Genomic DNA, 20873 nt, shown 5'->3' with positions numbered 1-20873 from the left:
TATTAAGAAAATTTGTTGAAATTAAACTAAATAAAATAGAGTTGTTTTGCATTTAACGCTGTCACTGCTCAATAATTTTTCTCTAAAAAGGGCTTTAATTTTAAATATTTTTGAATAATCGTCCTCATTAGCTGGGCTGGCTGGCGGCGCTGTAAAACCAAGCTAATTTGGGTCTAGATCGGCCCAATAGGTAACCGATAAAGGCTAAGGCGGTAGAACGCTCAAAATGGTTGAAAATTAAGAAGGGGTTAAGGTGTACGAATTGAAATTTCCACAAAAGATATTAAAATTTCACTCAAAGATCACAAAATCGTCAACTTCTTTCGCCTGAGGAAGGAATCACATAGGTAATTTTCGGGGAAATTATTTGTTTATTTAAAGCGTGAAATGTTAGATCTTAAAATCCCCATTTTGAATTCGATGTTTTGGCCAATTTTCAATTTTGAGTAGTGGTTTCTCAGGTGGTGGTTTTGTGTGTGGAGAAGATTGAGATTATTGTAGATGGCAAGGATCAAGCCTCAAGCTCTCTTGCAACAGAGCAAGAAGAAGAAGGGACCGAGTCGATTAAGTCCTGTTACTATTCTTCTATGCGGCTTGATTGTTCTCTTGACTATCTTTTTCTTGTATTCTACATACAGACACTGGTCCCTTAGGTCTGTGCACTCCATGATTTTTCTTGTATTTGATAAACTCGTTTTTCGTTGTTAATTTTGATAATAATAGTAATAATAATAAGTTTTTGCTGCTATTCTGGTTGATGCAGTGCATTAATTACTAATTCATATTTTCTAATTCGGATTTAGGTCAAGGATCCAGACTCAGAGTCGTAAATCATTAGGCTTTGAGGTATATCTTATTCACAATCTTATTATTTCGCTTGGGTTTCTTGAGCTTTCTTCTTGATCTATCTGTTTCAGGTTTTCGGTTTTATCATATTTTAATTTTTCCCTGAATCAGTTTTTCAATTTTTCTGTGACTGCAGGCTGAGCACGCATTCGTGGATCCAAAGAAATCTGATCTCCCTGGATACGCAGTATGTCATTTTCTACTCTCAGCCATTTTAATTTCTGAAATTACTTTGTTTCCAATTGGAAGGTTTGCCAGGGTGAGCATTGTTATGGTAATATTTATAGTGAGACGAGGTTAGAGGTTGGGATATTAAATTTGGGGAGATTTCATCAAATTGGGTTGGATGTTATCTAGTGTATTTTAATGTATTTCCTTATCTAATTAAGAATACAGTGAATTCTATTGGTATCCATAATTTTTCTGTAGGAATCTGATAACAAACTACTTTATGGGATTCATAAGCATTTAGTTTCAGTTAGTTATTGGAATTACTGGTGAAATGAAATTCTTATTTTTACTAAATTGGATATATTTCTCATCCATTTAATTGAAAGATATGAATGAAGATGAGAAATCAAAGAGGGTTCTGCTTTGAATTTTAAATGAAGGTCAGCCAACCATCTTAGGATGGTTGTAATGTCCATCTCATTTTCAAAATACATGCCTTTATAAGGGTCAATTAATTGGAGGGGTCAGCTTCAGCACCATTATATTGTTATTGAAATTATCAATCACCTATTTATTTGCTTTGGCATTTTACTTGCATATTTTTCATTTCTATGCAAATTTGGTTGAGGCATTGTGCACATGATTTTTTATTTAATAATGCTGGACTTCATTTATTACTAGATTTTAAATACATCAAAAGGCACCATAACCGTGGAACTTTTCAAGGATGGTTCTTTGGAAGTTGTTGACAAGTTCGTTGACTTATGGTGAGTGCAAAAATAACCTCTTATTTGGACATTCAGTTCATATATCCATATATAGTTGGTTCATTTAGCTGATTTGATGTTGTCATATTCTCTATAGCTCTTATTGTATAGTGCAACATTTATGATGTTCTTTTGTTGGACTTGTCCGTTTAATAGCAAGATTGTCCATCTTAATTGAGATAGTTGCAATTGACTTTGTTATTAAAAAAAATTGTATATGATGGGTCAAACTGCAAGTTACAGTGTCGATTGGATAACCATAAACTTGTACCTGGAAGATCCAAGTGAGATTATAATTATTTTATGCAATCATTTTTCTTTTATATGTCTAATCAATGGTAAATCCTATGGAAGCACTAATCTCTGGACCTTATGAATTGTTTTTTTTGTCGTGAGAACCTGTGCATGACATATCGTGGCCAACCTTGTTCTTCTATCCTCGGCTTCTCTCTTTTGCATATCACATCCAATCAATTGTATGAGCTCCTTTTTTTAGGTTGGGACTTGGGAGGCAATGTTCATGTGTGCAGTTCTTTTGCAGAATTACCTTGATTTTTCGTTTTCATTTTCGCCCACCTGGGCGTTAGGCAAGTTTGCAAGTTTGATGTAGGGCAACTGGGAAGGTTCTACTACTTTCGAAATCAATTTAGGTGTTTGGTTTTTTGTAAACTCCTGCAAAGTGTTTAATACAACATTAACGGTCTCAACTTTGATATGGTGATGGCCATTGAAGGCTTTTGATCTATAAAATGTACTAGAATTGAGTGACCATTTTATTGAGACTCATTGCACATAATTTACACCTCACACTCCACACTCCACACTCCATGTAAGGTATCTGTTGATTAGTATAGAAGGTTCCTAATAAGGAGGATTTAAATCTTTGAAATCCTAATTAGGCTTGATTTAAGAGATTTTATTCTTATTGTAAATATTCTTAATTTAGGTTGATTCTTTGTATATAAATACTTAAATCTTATAAAAATCAATTCAATTGGAATAGAATAAAAATTTTCTCCCAAAATTTTTCATGGTATAAGAGCTTTTTTTTCCTTCTAATTTTAGGGTTTAAATTCAATTTTTCTTTTAGGGTTTCTAAAATCATAGATTTACCTTTTTGGTACTATCCTATTTAAGAATCTTTTTTTATCTTACCGCCGCCACCAGCAGGGTTGTCGGACCGTCATTGGCTAGCTGTTCAGCCCCGACGCTGAAAAGCCATGCGCGTGAGGCTCACGCGCCTTCGCAAGATTCTGCGTCTTTCCTATGCGCCAGCGTGTGTGACATTTTCCGGTGGTCTTTTTCGACGGTGATCCTTTCCAGCAGACTCGCCTTCAAGTCACATCTTTGACCTATGTGGATCAGGATTTGGTTCACCTTTTTCCGGCGTGGGAGACATTTTCCTATGGTTTTTTAGATAATGATTCTTTTCGGCAGACTCGCCTTCAAGTCGCGCTTCTGATCTGTTGGACCAATGCCTTTTTCGTTGATGAACAGTAATTCTTTCTTCAGTAACAGTAATTTTTCACAGTTTTTTACAGAAATATGATGGTTTTTTTTTTTTTGAAATGGCATTGACTTGTGTGGGTAATGTAAGGACTTTCGATAATGCTTTTGTTTCGTCTCTTGATTATGCTCTATGGATTATTGATTCTGGTGTAAATAGACATATGACGGGCTTCTCTGAAGGCTTTCTTAATTATCTTCCATGTCTAAAAAAAAACACTGTCATAATCGTAGATGGTTCTTGCACTCTTATATCTGGAACCAATTCTATTGTTTGTACTCTAAATATCAAGCTATCTTTTGTTCTTCATGTTCCTTGTTGTTAAATTTAAGTCAGGCCTAACTCACCCCAAAAGCCAGCTCAAGGAGGAGGATTGCCTGTGCCTCATATAAAGGGCACATTACCCCTTTCCACAACCGTTGTGAGATTCAACACACCCCCTCACGCCCAGAATTTTACTAGTGCGTGACATATTTATGGGAGGCCCAACATCGGATAGGGAGGCTCTGATACCATGTTAAATTTAGGTCAGGCCTAACTCACCCTAAAAGCTAGCTCAAGGAGGAGGATTGCATTTGTCTCATATAAGGGGCACATTACCCGTTTTCACAACCTTTGTGAGATTCAACACTTGTTTCCCTGTTAATCTTTTATCTGTTAGTACTCTCACCAAAGCACTTAAATGTAAAATTGAACTTTTTTTCTGACCATTGTATTATTTCGGACCTTCAAACTGCACGATGCAGATTGGTTTTATATATGTTGGAAGAGAATCCGAGTTTGAGTTCATCTCGGACTCTTTTTGGAAGGAATCAGGATGTCAACCAGGAAATCATACAGTAGCATTGACGGTTAGGACACCCATCCTTCTTTGTTTTAGAGAAACTTTATCCTGATATATTTTTCAAGACTCGATGTGGTTCTTTAGTTTATGATACTTGTGAATATATTAAGCATACAAGAACCTTTTATCCCTCCAGTAACAATAGAGGTACGATTCATTTTGTGACCATCCATTCTGACGTTTGGGACCTACTCAAACGGTCTGTTAATCGTTGGTTTGTTACTTTTATTAATTGTTACACTCGTATAACTTGGGTTTATTTGATAAAAGAAAAGAGCGATGTGGTTTCTTGCTTTCAATCTTTTCACAAGATGATTTGTACTCAATTTGATGCTAAGATAAAAGTTTTAAAAACTGATAATGGTATAGAGTACATGAATGACCATTTTTCTGCTTATTTGGAGTCTAGTGGGATACTGCATCAAACTAGTTGTCCTTACACTAGTGGTGTTACTTAAAGAAAAAATACACCTGTTGCAGGTGGTCCGATCTCTCCTTTGCACCGTAAACCTTTCAAAAACCTATTGGGGAGATGCAGTTTTAGCCGCAACTTATTTCATTAATAAAATGTCTTTCAAAGCTCTTGCCTTTAAAAGCCCTTTAGAGGTGCTAAATCGAAAAAATGCTTATATTAATTCATCAAAGGTGTTTGGATGCACGTGTCTTGTTCATACTAGGACAGGTGAGAAGCTCGATTCGAGGACTATTAAATGTGTGTGTGTGTTGAGTATTCTCCCACACAGAAGAGTTACAAGTGTTTTACCCTTCATATATTTAGAAAGATAATATTTATTGTATTTATCACAATAGAGATTACAACCTATTTATACATGAGAGACGGTAACTAAACAGGAAGGAAAATCAAGCCTATAATTATACAATCCCTAAGATTAAGCAACTGATCCATCTATCAATATTTACTTCCTATATTAACATATTTACTTTCTATAACTTATAACACTCCCTCTCAAGTTGGATCATAAATGTTAATCATGCCCAACTTGTTACATATATAATCAACTCGAGTCCCATTTAGAGCTTTAGTGAAAATATCTCCTAATTGTTCTCCAGTTCGGATATATCCTGTTGATATTATCTTTTGTTGGACCTTTTCACGAACAAAATGACAATCAATCTCGATGTGTTTAGTCCTCTCGTGAAATACTGGATTGGAGGCAATGTGGATAGCTGCTTGATTATCACACCACAACTTAGCAGGCACCGAATTTGTGAACCCAACTTCTTCCAACAGTTGACGTACCCACAAGATTTCATAAACGGCTTGTGCCATAACTCGATATTCAGATTCAACACTAGAACGGGAGACCATATTTTGCTTCTTACTTTTCCATGAGACCAAGTTACCTCCCACAAAAACACAATACCCAGTAATTGACCTCCTATCAACTTTCGAACCTGTCCAATCAGCATCACAAAAGCATTCAATATTTGAGTGCCCATGGTTACCATAGAATAGGCCTCGCCCTGGGGCCCCTTTAAGGTAACAAAGAATCTGTCCCAGAGCATCCCACTGGGCAACAGTAGGAGAAGATATAAACTGACTTACCACACTCACTGAATATGCAATATCAGGACGAGTCACCGTCAAATAATTCAGCTTGTCAACTAATCTTCTATACCTTCCAGGATCTGCAAATGGCTCACTGTCTTCTGTGTTAAGTTGAAGGTTAGGGGTCATTGGGGCACTACAAGGCTTAGCACCCAATTTTCCTGTTTCTGCCAACAAATCAAGAACATATTTTCTTTGAGACAAGAAGATGCCTTTCTTACACCGCATAACTTCGATTCCCAAGAAATATTTCAAGGAACCCAAATCCTTTGTATGAAACTGTGTTTTAAGAAATTCTTTTAGGGATGTGATGCCAGCAATGTCACTTCCTGTGATAACGATATCATCCACATATACTACAAGCAGAATTACTCCACTATCAGAATTTCGATAAAACACTGAGTGATCACACTTACTCATCTTCATTCCAAACTGTTGGACCACCTCACTAAACCTGCCAAACCATGCCCGAGGACTCTGTTTCAAGCCATAAAGCGATTTTCGAAGTCTGCAAACCTTACCTGACTCCCCCCTGAGCAACAAAACCAGGTGGTTGCTCAATATAAACCTCCTCCTGAAGATCACCATGAAGAAAAACATTTTTAATATCCAGTTGATGCAAAGGCCAATCATGAGTAGCCGCCAAGGAAATAAACAATCGGACAGATGCGAGCTTGGCAACTGGGGAGAATGTATCAGAATAGTCAACTCCATAAGTTTGTGCATAACCTTTGGCCACTAAACGGGCCTTGAGGCGAGCAATAGATCCATCAGGATTTACTTTCACTGCAAATACCCATTTGCACCCAATAGCCCGCTTTCCTGGGGGCAAGGACATCAACTCCCAAGTACCATTAGTGTCAAGGGCCATCATTTCCTCTTCCATTGCAGCACGCCAACCAGGATGGGACAAAGCCTCAATAACAGTTTTGGGAATTGAAATAGAATCTAAAGCAATGACAAAACAACGAGAAGAGGAGGATAATTGATCATAAGAGACACAAGATGAAATAGGATAAGTGCAAGTACGTTTACCTTTGCGAAGAGCAATGGACAAATCCAAATCAGACAATGAAGGATCAGTAGGAGCAGGATCTGTCGACGAAGAAGCGGGTAGCGGAACGGAGTCAGAGTCCTCTAAGCGTCTGGAATACACATGAAAGATGGGAGGGCGACCTGGCACATGAGCGAAAGGTGTAGGAGTAGTCTGAGGAGATGAAGAGCGAACAGCGTATAACAAGAGGTCATCTTCCTCCTCCTGGGTGTTATAAACAGATGATGGCGGAAAAAACGGAGTGGACTCAAAGAATGTTACATTCGCAGACACAAGATACCGATTCAGATCAGGAGAAAAACAATGATACCCTTTCTGACGTCAAGAGTAGCCAAGGAAGACACATTTGAGTGATTTGGGATCCAATTTAGTAACCTGTGGACGAACATCACGAACAAAACAAGTACAACCAAAAAGACGTGGCTCAATAGGAAACAAAAATTTAGTGGGAAATAAAATGTTATAAGGGATATCACCATGAAGGACGGAGGAAGGCATGCGATTGATAAAAAAACAAGCAGTGGATACAGCATCAGCCCAAAAACATTTAGGTACCTTCATTTGGAATAAGAGGGCTCTGGCTACTTCAAGAAGATGTTGATTTTTTCTTTCAGCAACTCCATTTTGTGAAGGAGTGGCAACACAAGAGGACCGATGAAGAATCCCTTTTTGTAACAAATAAGATTGAAATTCCCCAGAGAGATACTCTTTAGCATTATCACTTTGCAATATACGGATGGAAGTATTGAATTGGGTTTGGATTTCAGCATAAAATGCACAAAAAATAGAAAATAATTCTGAACGACTCTTCATTCAAAATAACCAAGTAGTACGAGAGAAATCATCAACAAAAGTAACAAAATACTTAAAGCCAGACTTAGACACAATAGGACAAGGACCCCAAACATCTGAATGGACTAACTCAAAGGGAGACGAAGCTCGTTTATTGACTCGAGACAGTGTAGGTAAACGATGATATTTGGCAAATTGACAAGACTCACAATCTAGAATAGACAAAGAATGAAACTGTGGATATAACTTCTTCAAAACCGAGAGAGAAGGATGCCCTAAACGACAATGAACATCAAAAGGTGTTAAACGCGTGGAGCATACCAGAGATCGAGGAGATCGAGGTAGTTGCTGATCCAAGACGTAAAGACCCTCTGACTCACTTCCTCTACCAATAATCTGCTTCGTCGAAAGATCCTGAAAAACACAGTGATCAGGAAAGAATGAGACACAACAATTCAATGCACGAGTGAGTTTACTCACGGAAAGCAAATTAAATGCGAACTTAGGGAGACATAACACAGAGGATACAGAAAGAGAAGGGGTTAAGTTGACATGACCAGAACCCATGACAAACGATTTAGTGCCATCAGCAAGAGTAACATAAGAAGACGATGTATGAGACTCAAGATTAGACAAAAGGGTAGAATTACCTGACATATGATCGGTAGCACCAGAATCAATAATCCATTTGGAGGATGAAGACACAAGACATGCAGTAGAGTTACCTGACTCGGCAATTGCAGTGATAGAGGAGGAATTAGAAGATTTTATAGATGCCTGGTATTGGATGAATTGTGCATACTCATCTGCAGATATCAAAATTCCCTGATCGGAAGATCCATTCAATTTGTGTTCCGTGATTTTAGTCATCATAGGAATCACATCAGTTACGGTGGTGGTTTTAACTCCAGCCATAAGGACAACCAACCCAAAAACGATAGCAACAAAAGAAACACAGAATCAGAAAACAGTACCCGGCGTGAACAGTACCACGTGAACAGTGCCGATGAACAGTACCACGTGAACAGTGACGATGAACAGTACCACGTGAACAGTGCCGATGAACAGTACCAAATAAAACACCTCCACCCAACACCCGAACGGCAAACAAACCTCAAATCTGACAAGGAGTCGGTGTGGTGACTCTAGCGATGGTGAGATCCAAATGTTACCCTTTATGGATAACCCAAATGAACGGAGCCCTAAGTCTCAAAAAAAAATTTTAAAACTTTACGAGAGAGAGAAGAGAAAAAAATCTCTATGAGAAAAGCTCTGATACCATGTAGAAAGATAATATTTATTGTATTTATCACAATAGAGATTACAACCTATTTATACATGAGAGACGGTAACTAAACAGGAAGGAAAATCAAGCCTATAATTATACAATCCCTAAGATTAAGCAACTGATTCATCTATCAATATTTACTTCCTATATTAACATATTTACTTTCTATAACTTATTACTTATAACAATATAGAAAATATTTTGTCAGTATGGGTGTTATATTTAGAGAGATTGAACCTTATTTCAGTACGACCCCATCACCACTTAAGGGGAGGACAATGAGAGATAAGGAATGGTTCTTAGTCCTATAACTCTAGAATGTTTTACTCTAGAGGAGACTACTATACAAGAGAGACTATTGGTAATCAGGAGACTATTAGACAAGGGATGACACTAAGAGATGACTCGGTTGAAAAAGTTTTTGGTTCAAGAGGTTAAAATTTAAGATTTAGAAAAACTGCAATATTTCGTAGGAATCGAGATTGTCAGGTCAAAGAAGGGAATTTTTATTTCTGAGAGAATACATTCTGAATCTTTTAGAAGAAACTGGTATGTTAGGTTGCAAACCAGCAGAAACTCCCATTGGGAGCAATCACAAGTTACAAACAAGGATTGGTGAATCAGGGGATATGGGCAGATATCATATCAGAGGTTGGTAGGCGTGCTGATTTATCTTTCTTATACTCGATCAGACATAGCATATGCAGTCAGTTTAGTCAATCAGCTTATGCATGATCTTTGTGAGTCTCACATGCAAGCTGTTTTTTGCATTTTGTGATACTTGAAGCATGCTCCTGGAAAAGGTCTCCTATTTTCTTAACACTGTCATCTTCGCATACATTCATTCACAGATGCAGATTGGACTAGATCTCTTGATGATAGAAGGTCGACTAGTGGTTACTGTACACTTATGGGAGGAAATCTTGTGAAGCGAAAATCTAAGTGTTATTGCTCGATCAAGTGCTGAGGTCGAATATAGAGCGATGGTACAAGATGCTTGTGAACTCCTATAGTTACAGAGATTGTTGGAGGAATTGAAATTATTGGAGAGGAACAAACTCCTCTTGTACTGAGACAACAAAGCCACTTTCAGTATAGCTCATAATCCGGTTCAATATGTCCGAATGAAGCACATAAAGGCTGATTGAAACTTTATTGAGAAGTTAATAAATGGTGTCTCGAGGTTAGATTATGTGACTTACAATGAACAGCTAATGGATGTGTTTACAAAGGGATTAGCAACAAGACTTATCATACATTGGTTTGCCAGTTGAGCATGTGATATCTATGCACCAACTTGAAGGGGAGTGTTAGACCAACATAGAAGGTTTCTAATTAGCAGGATTCAAATTTTTGGGATCCTAATTAGGCTTGATTTAAAAGATCTTATTCTTATTGTAAATATTTCTAATTTAGATTGATTCTTTGTGTATAAATATTCAAACCTTATAAAGATCAATTCAATTGGAATAGAATAAGAAATTCCTTCCAAAATTCTTTCAGTATCTTACTATGGACCAGTAGTTTGTTCTTTGTTGGCAGTATTGAGAATAAAGTATATATTTGATAACCTTATATGCAATTCTTATCTTAAGTTGGTTTCTGAGTAGGTACCTCATGAAAGACATCCGACAACAAATCTTGCTCATTCTCGCAATTAACAGTGCAATGGTTTTTTGCAGTGAAAAAGGACACTTCAAGGGGATGCGATTTCGTCATGTGATAAAGCATTATGTGATTCAAGCAGGGGATACTGACAGCGTTCGTGCTGCAGAAGACTTGACTTTGAAGGGGAAACATTACAGTCAACTCGACACAAGGTTGCTGGCTGAAATCATATTTTTCTTCTCAATTATTTTGCTATTCTGTGCATCTTTCAGATGCCTTTTGACATTTAATTAAAAGTATTGATGTTCAACCAGTTTGAAACATGAGGCTTTCATGCTTGGGACTTCTAAAGGAAAACACGATGACAAAGGATTTGAGCTTTTCATTACCACTGCACCCATCCCAGATCTAACTGAAAAGCTTATAGTTTTTGGACGGGTCATTAAAGGAGAAGATGTTGTTCAGGTGAAAGCTCTATTTTTCTTTCTAGTAGTTATGGTGTCTGGCATTTTATTTTGTCCCTCATTGCAATAGATCTGCATTGCATTGCCGAAGAGCGTGACCTTACCTTCAGTTTCAGTATTTTCATATATAGTCTTGGGGTCATTTAATATCATAGAACCAGGATAATCATTTGCTTGCCTCAACTTTTGGAATTGTCTTGTTCCTAATTGGATTAGTTTGATCAGGGAATGATGTTACTCTTCTATGTTAAAAGAGTTGTATTTCTGGTTGTTGCTGATTATGTTATTGAACAATGTGTTGGCACAGGAAATTGAAGAGGTGGATACCGACGAATATTTTCAACCAAAATCCCGTATAGGGATCATCAATGTCATTCTAAAACAGGAAATCTGATGGCTTGTTTTCCGCATTGCATTTATTATTCCTCCATTCTGCCTAACAAGTTTCCTGCCAAACTTGCAATATATACAGTGTGCGTCTGGGATCTGTGAACTCGAGAAATTTAGTCCCCAGAAGGGCTCAAAGCTATTTTAGACTAGCATGTGTAGCGAGTGATACCAATTCTATTTTGGCAATTTTTCTTTGGGACGGATCATACAACTAAAAAATTACATTGTATAACAGGTCGATGTAATCTTTGCTTGGAAATATTGAGGTGTAAAGTGATTTTGCTGTTGATTTATGCTAGTGACGGGAGTTTCTTCTTTTTTTTTTTTCTTTTGGCTTGTTTCTGATTCATGACCAGCATCTTTCGCTCCTTGTATGAATTCCTATGTCAAATCCAGATATTCTCATTCCAAAGGTATTGTTTAGATTATTCAAAAAAAGAAATCGCAGCAAATCAACTACATTGGCCCTGACTAGAAAGGACGAACTTATATTTTCCACGTCAACAACACTATTAAATGGAGCTCTCCCAAACTCAACATGCGCTGCATATCAAAGACCTCTAAACTCGAGATGTTCGTTGAGATAAGGTGCAACAACATACTGGAGTACTAAACCTATTTCGGACTGACCCTTTCAAGCAAGCTCTCAAGCTCATCGCTCATCTCAATATTGTCTTCCTCCAACCTCTTACGCATCTCAGGAGCTAATCTGTCAGCAGCTATGTATGTCTTCAGCAGCAAACTATAAGCACTAGAGTCTAGACTATTAATATGCTTCAAGATCTTGCAGAACTTCTCAGCGCCATCAATATTTTTCTCTTCACAAAAATGATTAAAAAATGCACTCACCGTCTCCTCCCTTGGTTGCCACTCATACTCAGGTACGGAAAAAGCAGCTTTCATATGATCCAACGCGCTGTTCAGTTGATGGATCTTCAAGAAGAAAACCATAAACATCTCCCGAGCCTTGAAGAAAGGCCCTTTGGTCCTCTTAAGTGCATCATCAAATATTGATTCAGCTTCTTCATACATGTCCTGCTCCAGGTAGGCTCTTATAGCAACATTTGCTAATCTCATATCATAATTTTGGCAGCTGGATTCCCACTCCTTGAAGCATTTGGCTATACCCTCAACATCTTTTAGTTTGGCAAGTGCCTGAAGCATTACCAAGTAACTCAAATTGGGAATCACACGGAAGCTTGACTTCATGGACTTCCACACTCGATTGACCTCACTTAGATTAGAAGTACCCCCATATATGCTAATCAGAAAATGGTAAGCTTCCCGATTTTGAAATCCCATCTTTGCCTCTACCCTTTTAAGAGCTGATTCAGCTTTCTCAAAATGTCCAGCCTTCAGATAGATGGTAGCCAGATTAGTGTACGTAGTCCATTCACAATTATCTTTATCATCCTTTTCAATCTCAGACAGAACTCTTTCTACTGCTTCCAGATCATTCAAAAATCCATAGCTCTGCATCCAGATATTATAGGTGAAAGAGCAAGGCTTGATGTTCCTCTGCTTCATCTCATAAACCAAGGCTGGCACCCTCTCAGGTTGGCCCAATCCCATGTGTAGTGACATAAGATTGTTAAAAGGTAAAGAAGCAGTAAGAAAGTTCATTTCATCCATTTTTTGGAAAAGAGCCAGTGCCTTGTCAGACATAAGTTCTTTGCAGTAACAGTTCAAAAGAGATCCATAAGTAGAATGAACTTTTGCAGAAGGTGGGAGGCCATTGAAGAAATCCTCAGCAGCAGCTACCCCTTTGGTTTTTGCTATAAGATCTAACTGTATTGCATAGTCCACATGAGATAAGTTCATTTTCCTCTTCTCAATCCACTCCATTATCTGCATCACAATAAACAACCCTTATTAACCAAAGATAAAAGCACTTCATAAAGCAATAAGATAGCTAAAAGAAAGGTACATTTGAAGGGGATATATCAAGTTGAGTACCAAAAGAGCATATATAGCAACACAGCACCAGTTTCTCATGCGTAGTTCCAATTCATCAGATTATAGCAATTTTACAAGAAACCAACAACGCCAAGAACCTTTTGATAGCAGAAATAAGCTAAGAGATTTTGATGAAGCTGGGAAGAAGGATAAACCTCAAGGGCATGATCGAACCTCCGATACTTGCGAAGCTCTTTTGCGCACCGGATAAGCTCGATTTTCGTTACAGGATTCCCCTCCATTAGATAATCATTTAACGTCTTTGACACACTCCCTCCAGTCGCTCCTAGAGCTGACAACCTCCGGTACAGCCGTTCCCCTTTCCCATGGGAACCCATCACTGGAGGAGCCGCCTCAACCACGGCCTCCGCTGCTGTGCAGATTTGCCTACTTATCCATGATCCGTTTAATATCAGGCGGCTAAGGTTCTTCGCCATGTTGATCGGATTCATGGGACGCTCTGCACTCTGCTTGAATAGAAGCGTTTCTGCTAGGGCTTTTGCGGTACTACCAAATTTCTTGTTTTATTTCTGGAATTGAACTCAACCAAACGCAACGTCGCTCATTTAACTGGATTTAGACACGTGAATCGGCGTCGTTTAACGCACTGTTTGATTTTTGTTTTACCCGTCAATCGGTTAATTTGTTTGATGTTTTACACTTTAGTGCCTTAATATCAGTACATCTTTTTTTATCTCTTAAAAAAAATACAAGAAAAACCATTTTAAAGATGAATAAACCCATTCCATTTTGATTTAAATTAAAATGAAAAATTGAAAAATTAAGATGGTTATAAAAATTAAACTGAACTCAGATTCACCTAAAGGCCAAAACAAATCGAACAAATTATTTAGTTTCAAAGGATTGAGACCTCTTCATTTTATTAGGATTTTATAGAGTGCAAATATATAACATAGCATAATAAATTAATAAAATGTTGATTTTAATTAATTGCATCCGAATAAATTTGAGAAATCTTATATTCTAAAAGAAAAATATTTGCGTTGGCAGCACATAAATATATCTATTTTTTTTCAAATAAACAAAATATAGTGATTACACTTTTTCAAACATAGTATAATAAACTAACCAGTATTATGTTCTTTAATGTCCCAGGTAAAAGTGAAAAGTGGTTCAAACAACGAAGGGGTGAAAATGGAGGCACTGGCTTGCTTCGGCCGCTCATCATGTACTTCGCGCCCTTGCCACCCAAATTTGTCGTCGAGAAACCTAGAGCTCTCGGCCCTCGTGTCGAGTTTGATACACGTCATCTGCCTTGCGCCTCTCCTTTGATGGACTGCAAGCAAACATACAATAAACTGTACTCCTTCCCCTTGGCTTGATAGCATGTGAACATTAACAGTTATCCTGGCGTTTGTTCATCGGCCTGCCAAAACAACAGTCCACACTCTTCTAAATGGAATTTTAACTCGTGTGAAAGTATGTGCTGTTAGTCATAACCAGGCAAATGTACATGGCAAATACAATCAAGATCAGAGGATGGTAACACATTCACAGTTTATCAGAATGTAAAGAAAAAGAAACCCCAACATTTGTCAAAATTAAGATGAATTTTACTGAAAGAATTATTTTAGAAATGTACAACACATCCACACTTGATGGAATGGCTAGCATCCTAAGAAATTAGATTGCTATAAACCATAACCAGAAGAACGATATCATATTGATTAGTATGCAGTAATTGTAACTCCTACAAACTTAATCATACACAACTAGTAGCTAAACATGAAGAACATGAAGGGACTCGGTCAGCAGATGTAACCATACAGAGAAATACGTATTGTCCTTGAAGAAAGAAGTTCTCATCCATGTGAAAGTAGCATCAATGGTCCCAACCGGATGGCCTTCGCCTTTCTCTACCTCTATCCCTGGAACTGCAAATCCAGAAGCAACCAAAAAAACCTAGTCAGCATTGACAATGAAAATAATACCAACAGAAAACTTATACAAGAGTTAAACCCCAACCCCCACCCCCAAAACAAAAAAAAAAAAGAAAAAAAAAAAAGAGGACGCCAGTTGAACTGGAAAATAAAACCTTTCTTTGGATTGACCAGGATTTCCTCCAGTATTCTGATTCTTCTGACTGCTTGGCTGAGTTCTATCAGCATATCCACCAACTGAACCGCCAGAGACAAAACCAGGTAATGAGCTGGTTGTAACAGTTCTATTTGTATCTCCACTAATTGAACCACCTGAGACAAAACCGGGTAATGAGCTGGTTGTCACTGTTCTATTTGCATCTCCACTAATTGAGCCACCAGAGACAAAACCAGGTATTGAGATAGGTGTCTGAGTTCTATTTATGTCTCCACCAATGGAACCACCAGAGACAAATCCAGTTAATGCTGGTCTCTTTTTGGCATTAGCACTAGAACTTTGTGAGTTTGATGAAACAGCAACAAAATTACTCTTGAATTGACCCATCATCCCAGTCCTTGGTGAATTAACTGCAGCAGATCTACTTGTTGCAGCTTGAGATGGAGTACTGTTGGTCTCTGGATTATAGCCAATGCCAAGTCCATAATCCACTCCACGCACACCTCGACCACCTCCACTCCTCCCTCTACCTTTTTTCCCACCTGCACATGTAAATAGTTCATGAGAGGTTTAATAAGATCCAGCAAGAGTTGGCTCAAAGTAAAAGTTAAATATGACGGGCTATACACTCAGTTAATAAGCACTTTCAATTCCCTAATGGAACCTCAATGCAAAAATGCAAGACAAATTTCAGGTTGCAATTTTTCTTGTAAACAATAAAAATCCCTTGATAGTATTTTTCAAACAAGATAATAACGAGATGTGCTAACCCTCAACCAGAACAAGAATCTTACTAATAAGCAAGTAATTACAAGCATAGCAGATATTGCTAACTCTGAAGCATGTTAAATGCAAAATATAAAAGCATACCTCCCTTTCTTGCATCACGTTTGGACCTGAATCTCCCATCCTATTGATTTACATGGTAAACATCACATAACAAATTCAGGTATATTGTGAAGGAAAAGATAGTAAGAGAGGAAAAGCATGATATGGTGTCACATAAAACATTTGTAATTAAATTGTAACAGCATAGAAATGCACACCAAGGAACAAGAGTATAAGAGCAGAATTACAATAACACAATAATGCAACAGAAAACTCTTTAAATCAATGGTGAATGAAGCTCAGCAAATCTGTCTATCAGAATATTCCCACTTCTGGCTTCTCTATTCCCGCTTCTCTATGCTACAGAGGTGGTTCTATGATATACATGCAGCATCCAAAAATACAATGTTATATTTTTGGACCACTTATTTTTATTTATTATGAATCTTGTGAACAGACGTTTACAATTAGCAACGAGTGACACCAAGAAGATCGAGCAAATTTTGCAAATTATCTGAAATATTTTCCTCCTATCTCACTTGTTGGGCATTATAATGAAACAAAACAAATCATAAACAGCTAGTTGAATGTTATATGAAATCAAAGGTTACTGTTACATCCATTTATAAAATAATATTATGCACATTGGAATCAATTATTATTTAACTAGATTCTCCATTCTAAAATCTAACTTGCTGGAATAAGGTTCAAAATACCAGATGATGAAAAAGGCCATGCTAATGCATCTAACCATTAATGTAAATGACAAAAAGATCAATATAAACAAATTTCATGCAAATATTACCTTCATAGCAAGATCCATAAGTTCCCCAGAGACATTCTGACCAGCAGCAATCAAACTGTTAACCAGTTCACCAGCAAACCGTGCTTCTTTCTGAGTAATAAGAGTGTATGCAATCCCATCTTTGTCACCAGCACGACCAGTCCTACCAATTCGATGCACATGCATGTCCATGTCTCTTGAGATATCAAAGTTCACCACTGACTTGATTGATTTGATGTCAAGTCCACGAGCAGCAACATCAGTTGCAATAAGCACATGATAGACACCAGATTTGAATTTTTGCAAAGTATCCATCCGAGAAGCCTGGTCTTTGTCACCATGAAGAGCTGCAACTTTAAACCCCTTCTGCACCAACTGTGATTCAATCTCATCAACAGTAGCTTTTTTAGAAGCAAAAACTAGAACATCACCATCATCAATCATTCCAGGTAATTTTTCAATAAGCCAAGGCAACTTCTCTGCATCAGAAGGAATTACTTGAACAACCTGAGTAATATCTTCATTGGCCATTCCCACCTCCCCCACTGTAACTCTTACAGGGTCAGTGAGTATCTCCCTAGCTAACTTTTCCACCTTGTGAGGCATTGTAGCTGAAAAGAGTAAGGTCTGGCGGTCTGGCCTGATCTGACCAACAATAGACCATATTTGTGGCTCAAATCCCAGGTCAAACATTCGATCAGCCTCATCAAGTACCAAGTAAGTTGCCTTAAACATATTCAGTGCCTTCATCTTTAACAAGTCTATTAATCTCCCTGGAGTGGCAACAACAATGTCACATCCTGCCTTAAGTTCTTTGAACTGATCAAGCTTTGACATCCCACCATAGACAGCTGAGACACGTATCCCATGCGATTTAGCAAATTTCTTTGCTTCCAAATATATTTGGTGGGCTAATTCTCTAGTAGGTGCACAAATCACCCCAATTGGCCCCTCTCCTTTCTGGAGTTCAGGTTGATCCATAATATGTACAATCATGGGAAGTACAAAAGCAGCAGTCTTACCAGAACCTGTTTTTGCTATACCAATGATATCTCTCCCAGACAGCACAATAGGCAACGCTTGACACTGTATTGCAGTAGGCCTTTCATAAGCTTGTTTTGCTATAGCATTCATCAGTTGTGATGAAAAACTACAGTCTTCAAATGTCTTTATTGGCCTGGGTACATCAAAACCCGAAACACGGATAGCCAAACTTTTCCGGTATTCAGCAACATCATGCTCACTCATCCCTATAATATTTGACAGGAAGTTCACAATTAGAATTAATAGGACTAAATTAAAATTGCCAAGTAGAAAACTATAAAAACATTCTTACTTTATAAAATAACTAAACCACAAAAAACAAGAACACCATTTTAGAACTACAACAACAATCACTTAGAGGGTGTTTGGCTCAGCTTACGAAAATTAGCTTATAAGCACTAATTGCTTATAAGTTATTTAAGGTTTATAAGCATTTAATATTTTTTAAGTAACTATATATTTGGTTAAAATGCTTATAAGTGCCTGATAAGCAGTTGACCTGATTAGTAATAATTAGCTTATAAACACATTTATTATTAAAATTATTTAAAAATATATTTAAATAAATATTAAATAAGATATTTAAATAAAAATATTAAATAAGATATTTAAATAAAATATTAAATAAGATATATGGTGACGTTTCAAAATTAAATGAAGAAAATATGGTAACTTATTTGGTCAAACCATTTATAAACTTAGTGCTTATGGAAAAAGCCATTTTTTTTCAGCTTATAAGCAGCACTTTTAAGTTCAAAAAATGTTATAAGCAAACAGGTCAAATTATAGAGATCGTAAGCTGGTTTGACCAACTTATAAGCTAAGACAACCACCCCTTAATAAAGGAGAGAGTACAAGTGAACTAACAACTTTTTTCACTAATCAGCAAATGAAATGTTATGATCAAGATGATTTATATGCAAAATGAAGTATCATTCAAAAGAGATGCTTATAGTTTTCCAACTGAAAATTTCAAGATGAAAACTAAATTCCCGAGCACTTAAAAAGAGTAATTCAATCATGTTAAATGCTCCCGTAAGATTAACAGCATATTTGATCAAAGTTGCAATGCCAGCCACAATTGAAATTAGCATTCTGTCCAAATATTTATCATCTAGTATCTAAATTGTCCATAGAATACAAGCGCTTCGGTTTCATCGAAATTTTACCAGATATTGACGGCTTCTCCTCATAAAAATCCTTGTCAAATGGCTCATAATCAATCAAACTATGGTCCAGAGCTGGAATCGGCTCGATCTTCTTCTTGTCAACTACCACTGGATTATCATCTGAATCGTACTCCACCAATCCCGCATCCACCGCTTTTGCAGCCGCGTAAACCTCCTCATCCGAATTGTAACCTGCGTGCAGAGCATCTGCCGCTAGCGTCAAGCCGATATCCTTCTTCGCCTTCAAAAAGCTCTCCATAGGATCATCATCATCGTCATCCCTATACTTCTCCGCCTTCTGTTTCGGCTTCGGAGGCGGAGCCGCCTTCATCTCCTCATGTATTCCCTGCATGAACGCGTCTAGAGGATCAATTTCTTCGTCTTCAGCACCATTATCTTTAATATCATCAGCTGAAGTATCCCTGGCGTTGTCATTCTCGACGTAATCGATGTTGTCAAGGTCGGTGTCTTCATAGTTATCATGGCCGTGGCGCGACGACGGAGGAACGTAAAGCCGTTGCGGAGCTTGGGGACGCTCGAAGTTGTAGGTGGTTTGGCGGTTTATTCCAAACCCTTCGAATCCGAATTTCCGCTTGGACATACTTCCCGTTCCGGCAAGGTTGTTCAAGTGAATGCTGCAGAAAAACCCTAGATTAACATGTGAAGAAGAGTGCTAAATTGAGGATATAAAACACGAATTGGTAGCAGAGAGCTCGGTTTCAGATTGGACTCTTGAAAACTATGGTCCACAAACTCTAATGCTATGATATGGAGAAAGGAAGTGTAGCGCGCGTGTTCACACCGTGATGACCGATACGAAGAACGGGAGAAGGTGATGATAGGGCACGGTACCACCATTTTTCGAGTTGGGCGGGTCGGTTTATATTACAATGGGCTATTCTACAGTCAAACCAGGCCTCAGCCCAGAATTTTTTTTTTTTTAATTGCCTATAAATAAAATTTAACTTTGTAAAAGTCCACATGCTTATTTCCACGCTCAATTATTTTTAGGGCCGTAATCGAACCGAGCCGAGCCGAACTTTGTAAAACTCAAGCTCGTTTATTAAAAAAGTTTGGAAGCTCGAGTTCGAGTTCAAGCTCGACTCGAGCTCTAATATTTGATTCGAGCTCGACTCGAGAATTAAATATTATAATCGAGTTCGACTCGTGAAAGGCTCGTTCGATTTAATAACGAGCCTAATTCGAGCTCGAGCTCGAAAAACTCGATTAAGAAGCTCGTTAATAAAACTCGAGCTCGAACTCGGAAAACTCGATTAAGAAACTCGTTAAAAAAGCTCGAGACCGAGCTCAAAATTAAAAAGTTTAGTTTGAGCTCAAGTTCAGGCTCGAGCTCGAATTAATAATTACACTTTAATCAGTTTTTAATAATCATTAATTTAAATAATATAAAAAAAATATACATAAAAAAAATTACATAACACAATTTATAACTAAAATAACATAAATAAATATAAATTCAACAACATAATAAAATTAGATTACACACAAAGTTTAATATCAAACGAATAAAGTTGATTTCAACTTCTAACAGTTGAAACAAGGTAATATAATTTAATTATCTTCATAATCATCTTCATGCTTGTTCAATTAGTTAACTTGAATTTCAACTTTAACATCCATATAACCTTAATTAATTATTATTGATATACTTTGATAATTATTATCATCTTTTATATTGTATGCTTAATTATATACAAAAAAATTTTTATAAT

The 20873-nt window shown here is 37.3% G+C and overlaps 3 protein-coding genes across 10 annotated transcripts; 1 reads left to right on the top strand and 2 right to left on the bottom strand.

The window, feature by feature from the left end:
- Nucleotides 1-116: 116 nt before the first annotated feature.
- Nucleotides 117-11624, top strand: LOC110613388 (peptidyl-prolyl cis-trans isomerase CYP21-4). 2 transcript variants are annotated; one of them, XM_021754491.2, is made up of 8 exons: nt 117-347; nt 451-653; nt 804-846; nt 983-1033; nt 1699-1784; nt 10522-10659; nt 10762-10912; nt 11219-11624. In XM_021754491.2, exons 2-8 carry the CDS (start codon nt 502-504, stop codon nt 11303-11305), a joined length of 708 nt encoding a protein of 235 aa, XP_021610183.1. In that variant the 5' UTR covers nt 117-347; nt 451-501; the 3' UTR covers nt 11306-11624. The 2 variants fall into 2 exon arrangements, with proteins under 2 accessions (XP_021610183.1, XP_021610174.1); XM_021754482.2 differs by having other exon boundaries at nt 119-347; nt 462-653.
- A 76-nt stretch (nt 11625-11700) lies between these two features.
- LOC110613355 (pentatricopeptide repeat-containing protein At1g02370, mitochondrial) lies at nt 11701-13818 on the bottom strand. Of its 5 annotated transcripts, none has more exons than XM_043962081.1 (2): nt 13356-13818; nt 11701-13149 (listed from the first exon to the last, which is right to left on the bottom strand). In XM_043962081.1, exons 1-2 carry the CDS (start codon nt 13707-13709, stop codon nt 11917-11919), a joined length of 1587 nt encoding a protein of 528 aa, XP_043818016.1. In that variant the 5' UTR covers nt 13710-13818; the 3' UTR covers nt 11701-11916. The 5 variants fall into 5 exon arrangements, with proteins under 5 accessions (XP_043818016.1, XP_021610152.1, XP_021610129.1 ...); XM_021754460.2 differs by having other exon boundaries at nt 13432-13817; XM_021754437.2 differs by having other exon boundaries at nt 13413-13811.
- A 444-nt stretch (nt 13819-14262) lies between these two features.
- On the bottom strand, nt 14263-20001 carry LOC110613341 (DEAD-box ATP-dependent RNA helicase 24). 3 transcript variants are annotated; one of them, XR_002487595.2, is made up of 6 exons: nt 19141-20000; nt 16949-18177; nt 16186-16225; nt 15314-15857; nt 15046-15152; nt 14263-14644 (listed from the first exon to the last, which is right to left on the bottom strand). XR_002487595.2 is itself a non-coding variant. In XM_021754420.2 (5 exons), the coding sequence occupies exons 1-5, from the start codon at nt 19739-19741 to the stop codon at nt 15101-15103; spliced, it is 2466 nt and encodes an 821-aa protein (XP_021610112.1). In that variant the 5' UTR covers nt 19742-19999; the 3' UTR covers nt 14810-15100. The 3 variants fall into 3 exon arrangements, 1 of the variants encoding a protein (XP_021610112.1); XM_021754420.2 differs by lacking the exon at nt 14263-14644 and having other exon boundaries at nt 14810-15152; nt 19141-19999; XR_002487596.2 differs by lacking the exons at nt 14263-14644; nt 16186-16225 and having other exon boundaries at nt 14810-15152; nt 19141-20001.
- Nucleotides 20002-20873: the final 872 nt, after the last annotated feature.

Source organism: Manihot esculenta, chromosome 1 (genome assembly GCF_001659605.2).
Source record: "Manihot esculenta cultivar AM560-2 chromosome 1, M.esculenta_v8, whole genome shotgun sequence".
NCBI lineage: Eukaryota > Viridiplantae > Streptophyta > Magnoliopsida > Malpighiales > Euphorbiaceae > Manihot > Manihot esculenta.
The sequence above is the reverse complement of the archived record's forward strand: the minus strand, read 5'-3'. Positions and strand labels throughout refer to the sequence as shown.

Excerpts from the sequence above, each read along its gene's own strand:
- LOC110613355 (XM_043962081.1), bottom strand. The coding sequence starts at position 13,709 with ATGAATCCGATCAACATGGCGAAGAACCTTAGCCGCCTGATATTAAAC. Across the intron at positions 13,150-13,355 it reads CTTATTTCTGCTATCAAAAG|ATAATGGAGTGGATTGAGAA; the intron begins GTTCTTGGCGTT and ends ATTGTGATGCAG.
- LOC110613341 (XM_021754420.2), bottom strand. The coding sequence starts at position 19,741 with ATGTCCAAGCGGAAATTCGGATTCGAAGGGTTTGGAATAAACCGCCAA. Across the intron at positions 15,858-16,185 it reads ACGTGATGCAAGAAAGGGAG|GTGGGAAAAAAGGTAGAGGG; the intron begins GTATGCTTTTAT and ends TTACATGTGCAG. Across the intron at positions 15,153-15,313 it reads CCTGGTCAATCCAAAGAAAG|TTCCAGGGATAGAGGTAGAG; the intron begins GTTTTATTTTCC and ends CTGGATTTGCAG.
- LOC110613388 (XM_021754491.2), top strand. The coding sequence starts at position 502 with ATGGCAAGGATCAAGCCTCAAGCTCTCTTGCAACAGAGCAAGAAGAAG. Across the intron at positions 654-803 it reads TACAGACACTGGTCCCTTAG|GTCAAGGATCCAGACTCAGA; the intron begins GTCTGTGCACTC and ends ATTCGGATTTAG. Across the intron at positions 847-982 it reads GTAAATCATTAGGCTTTGAG|GCTGAGCACGCATTCGTGGA; the intron begins GTATATCTTATT and ends CTGTGACTGCAG.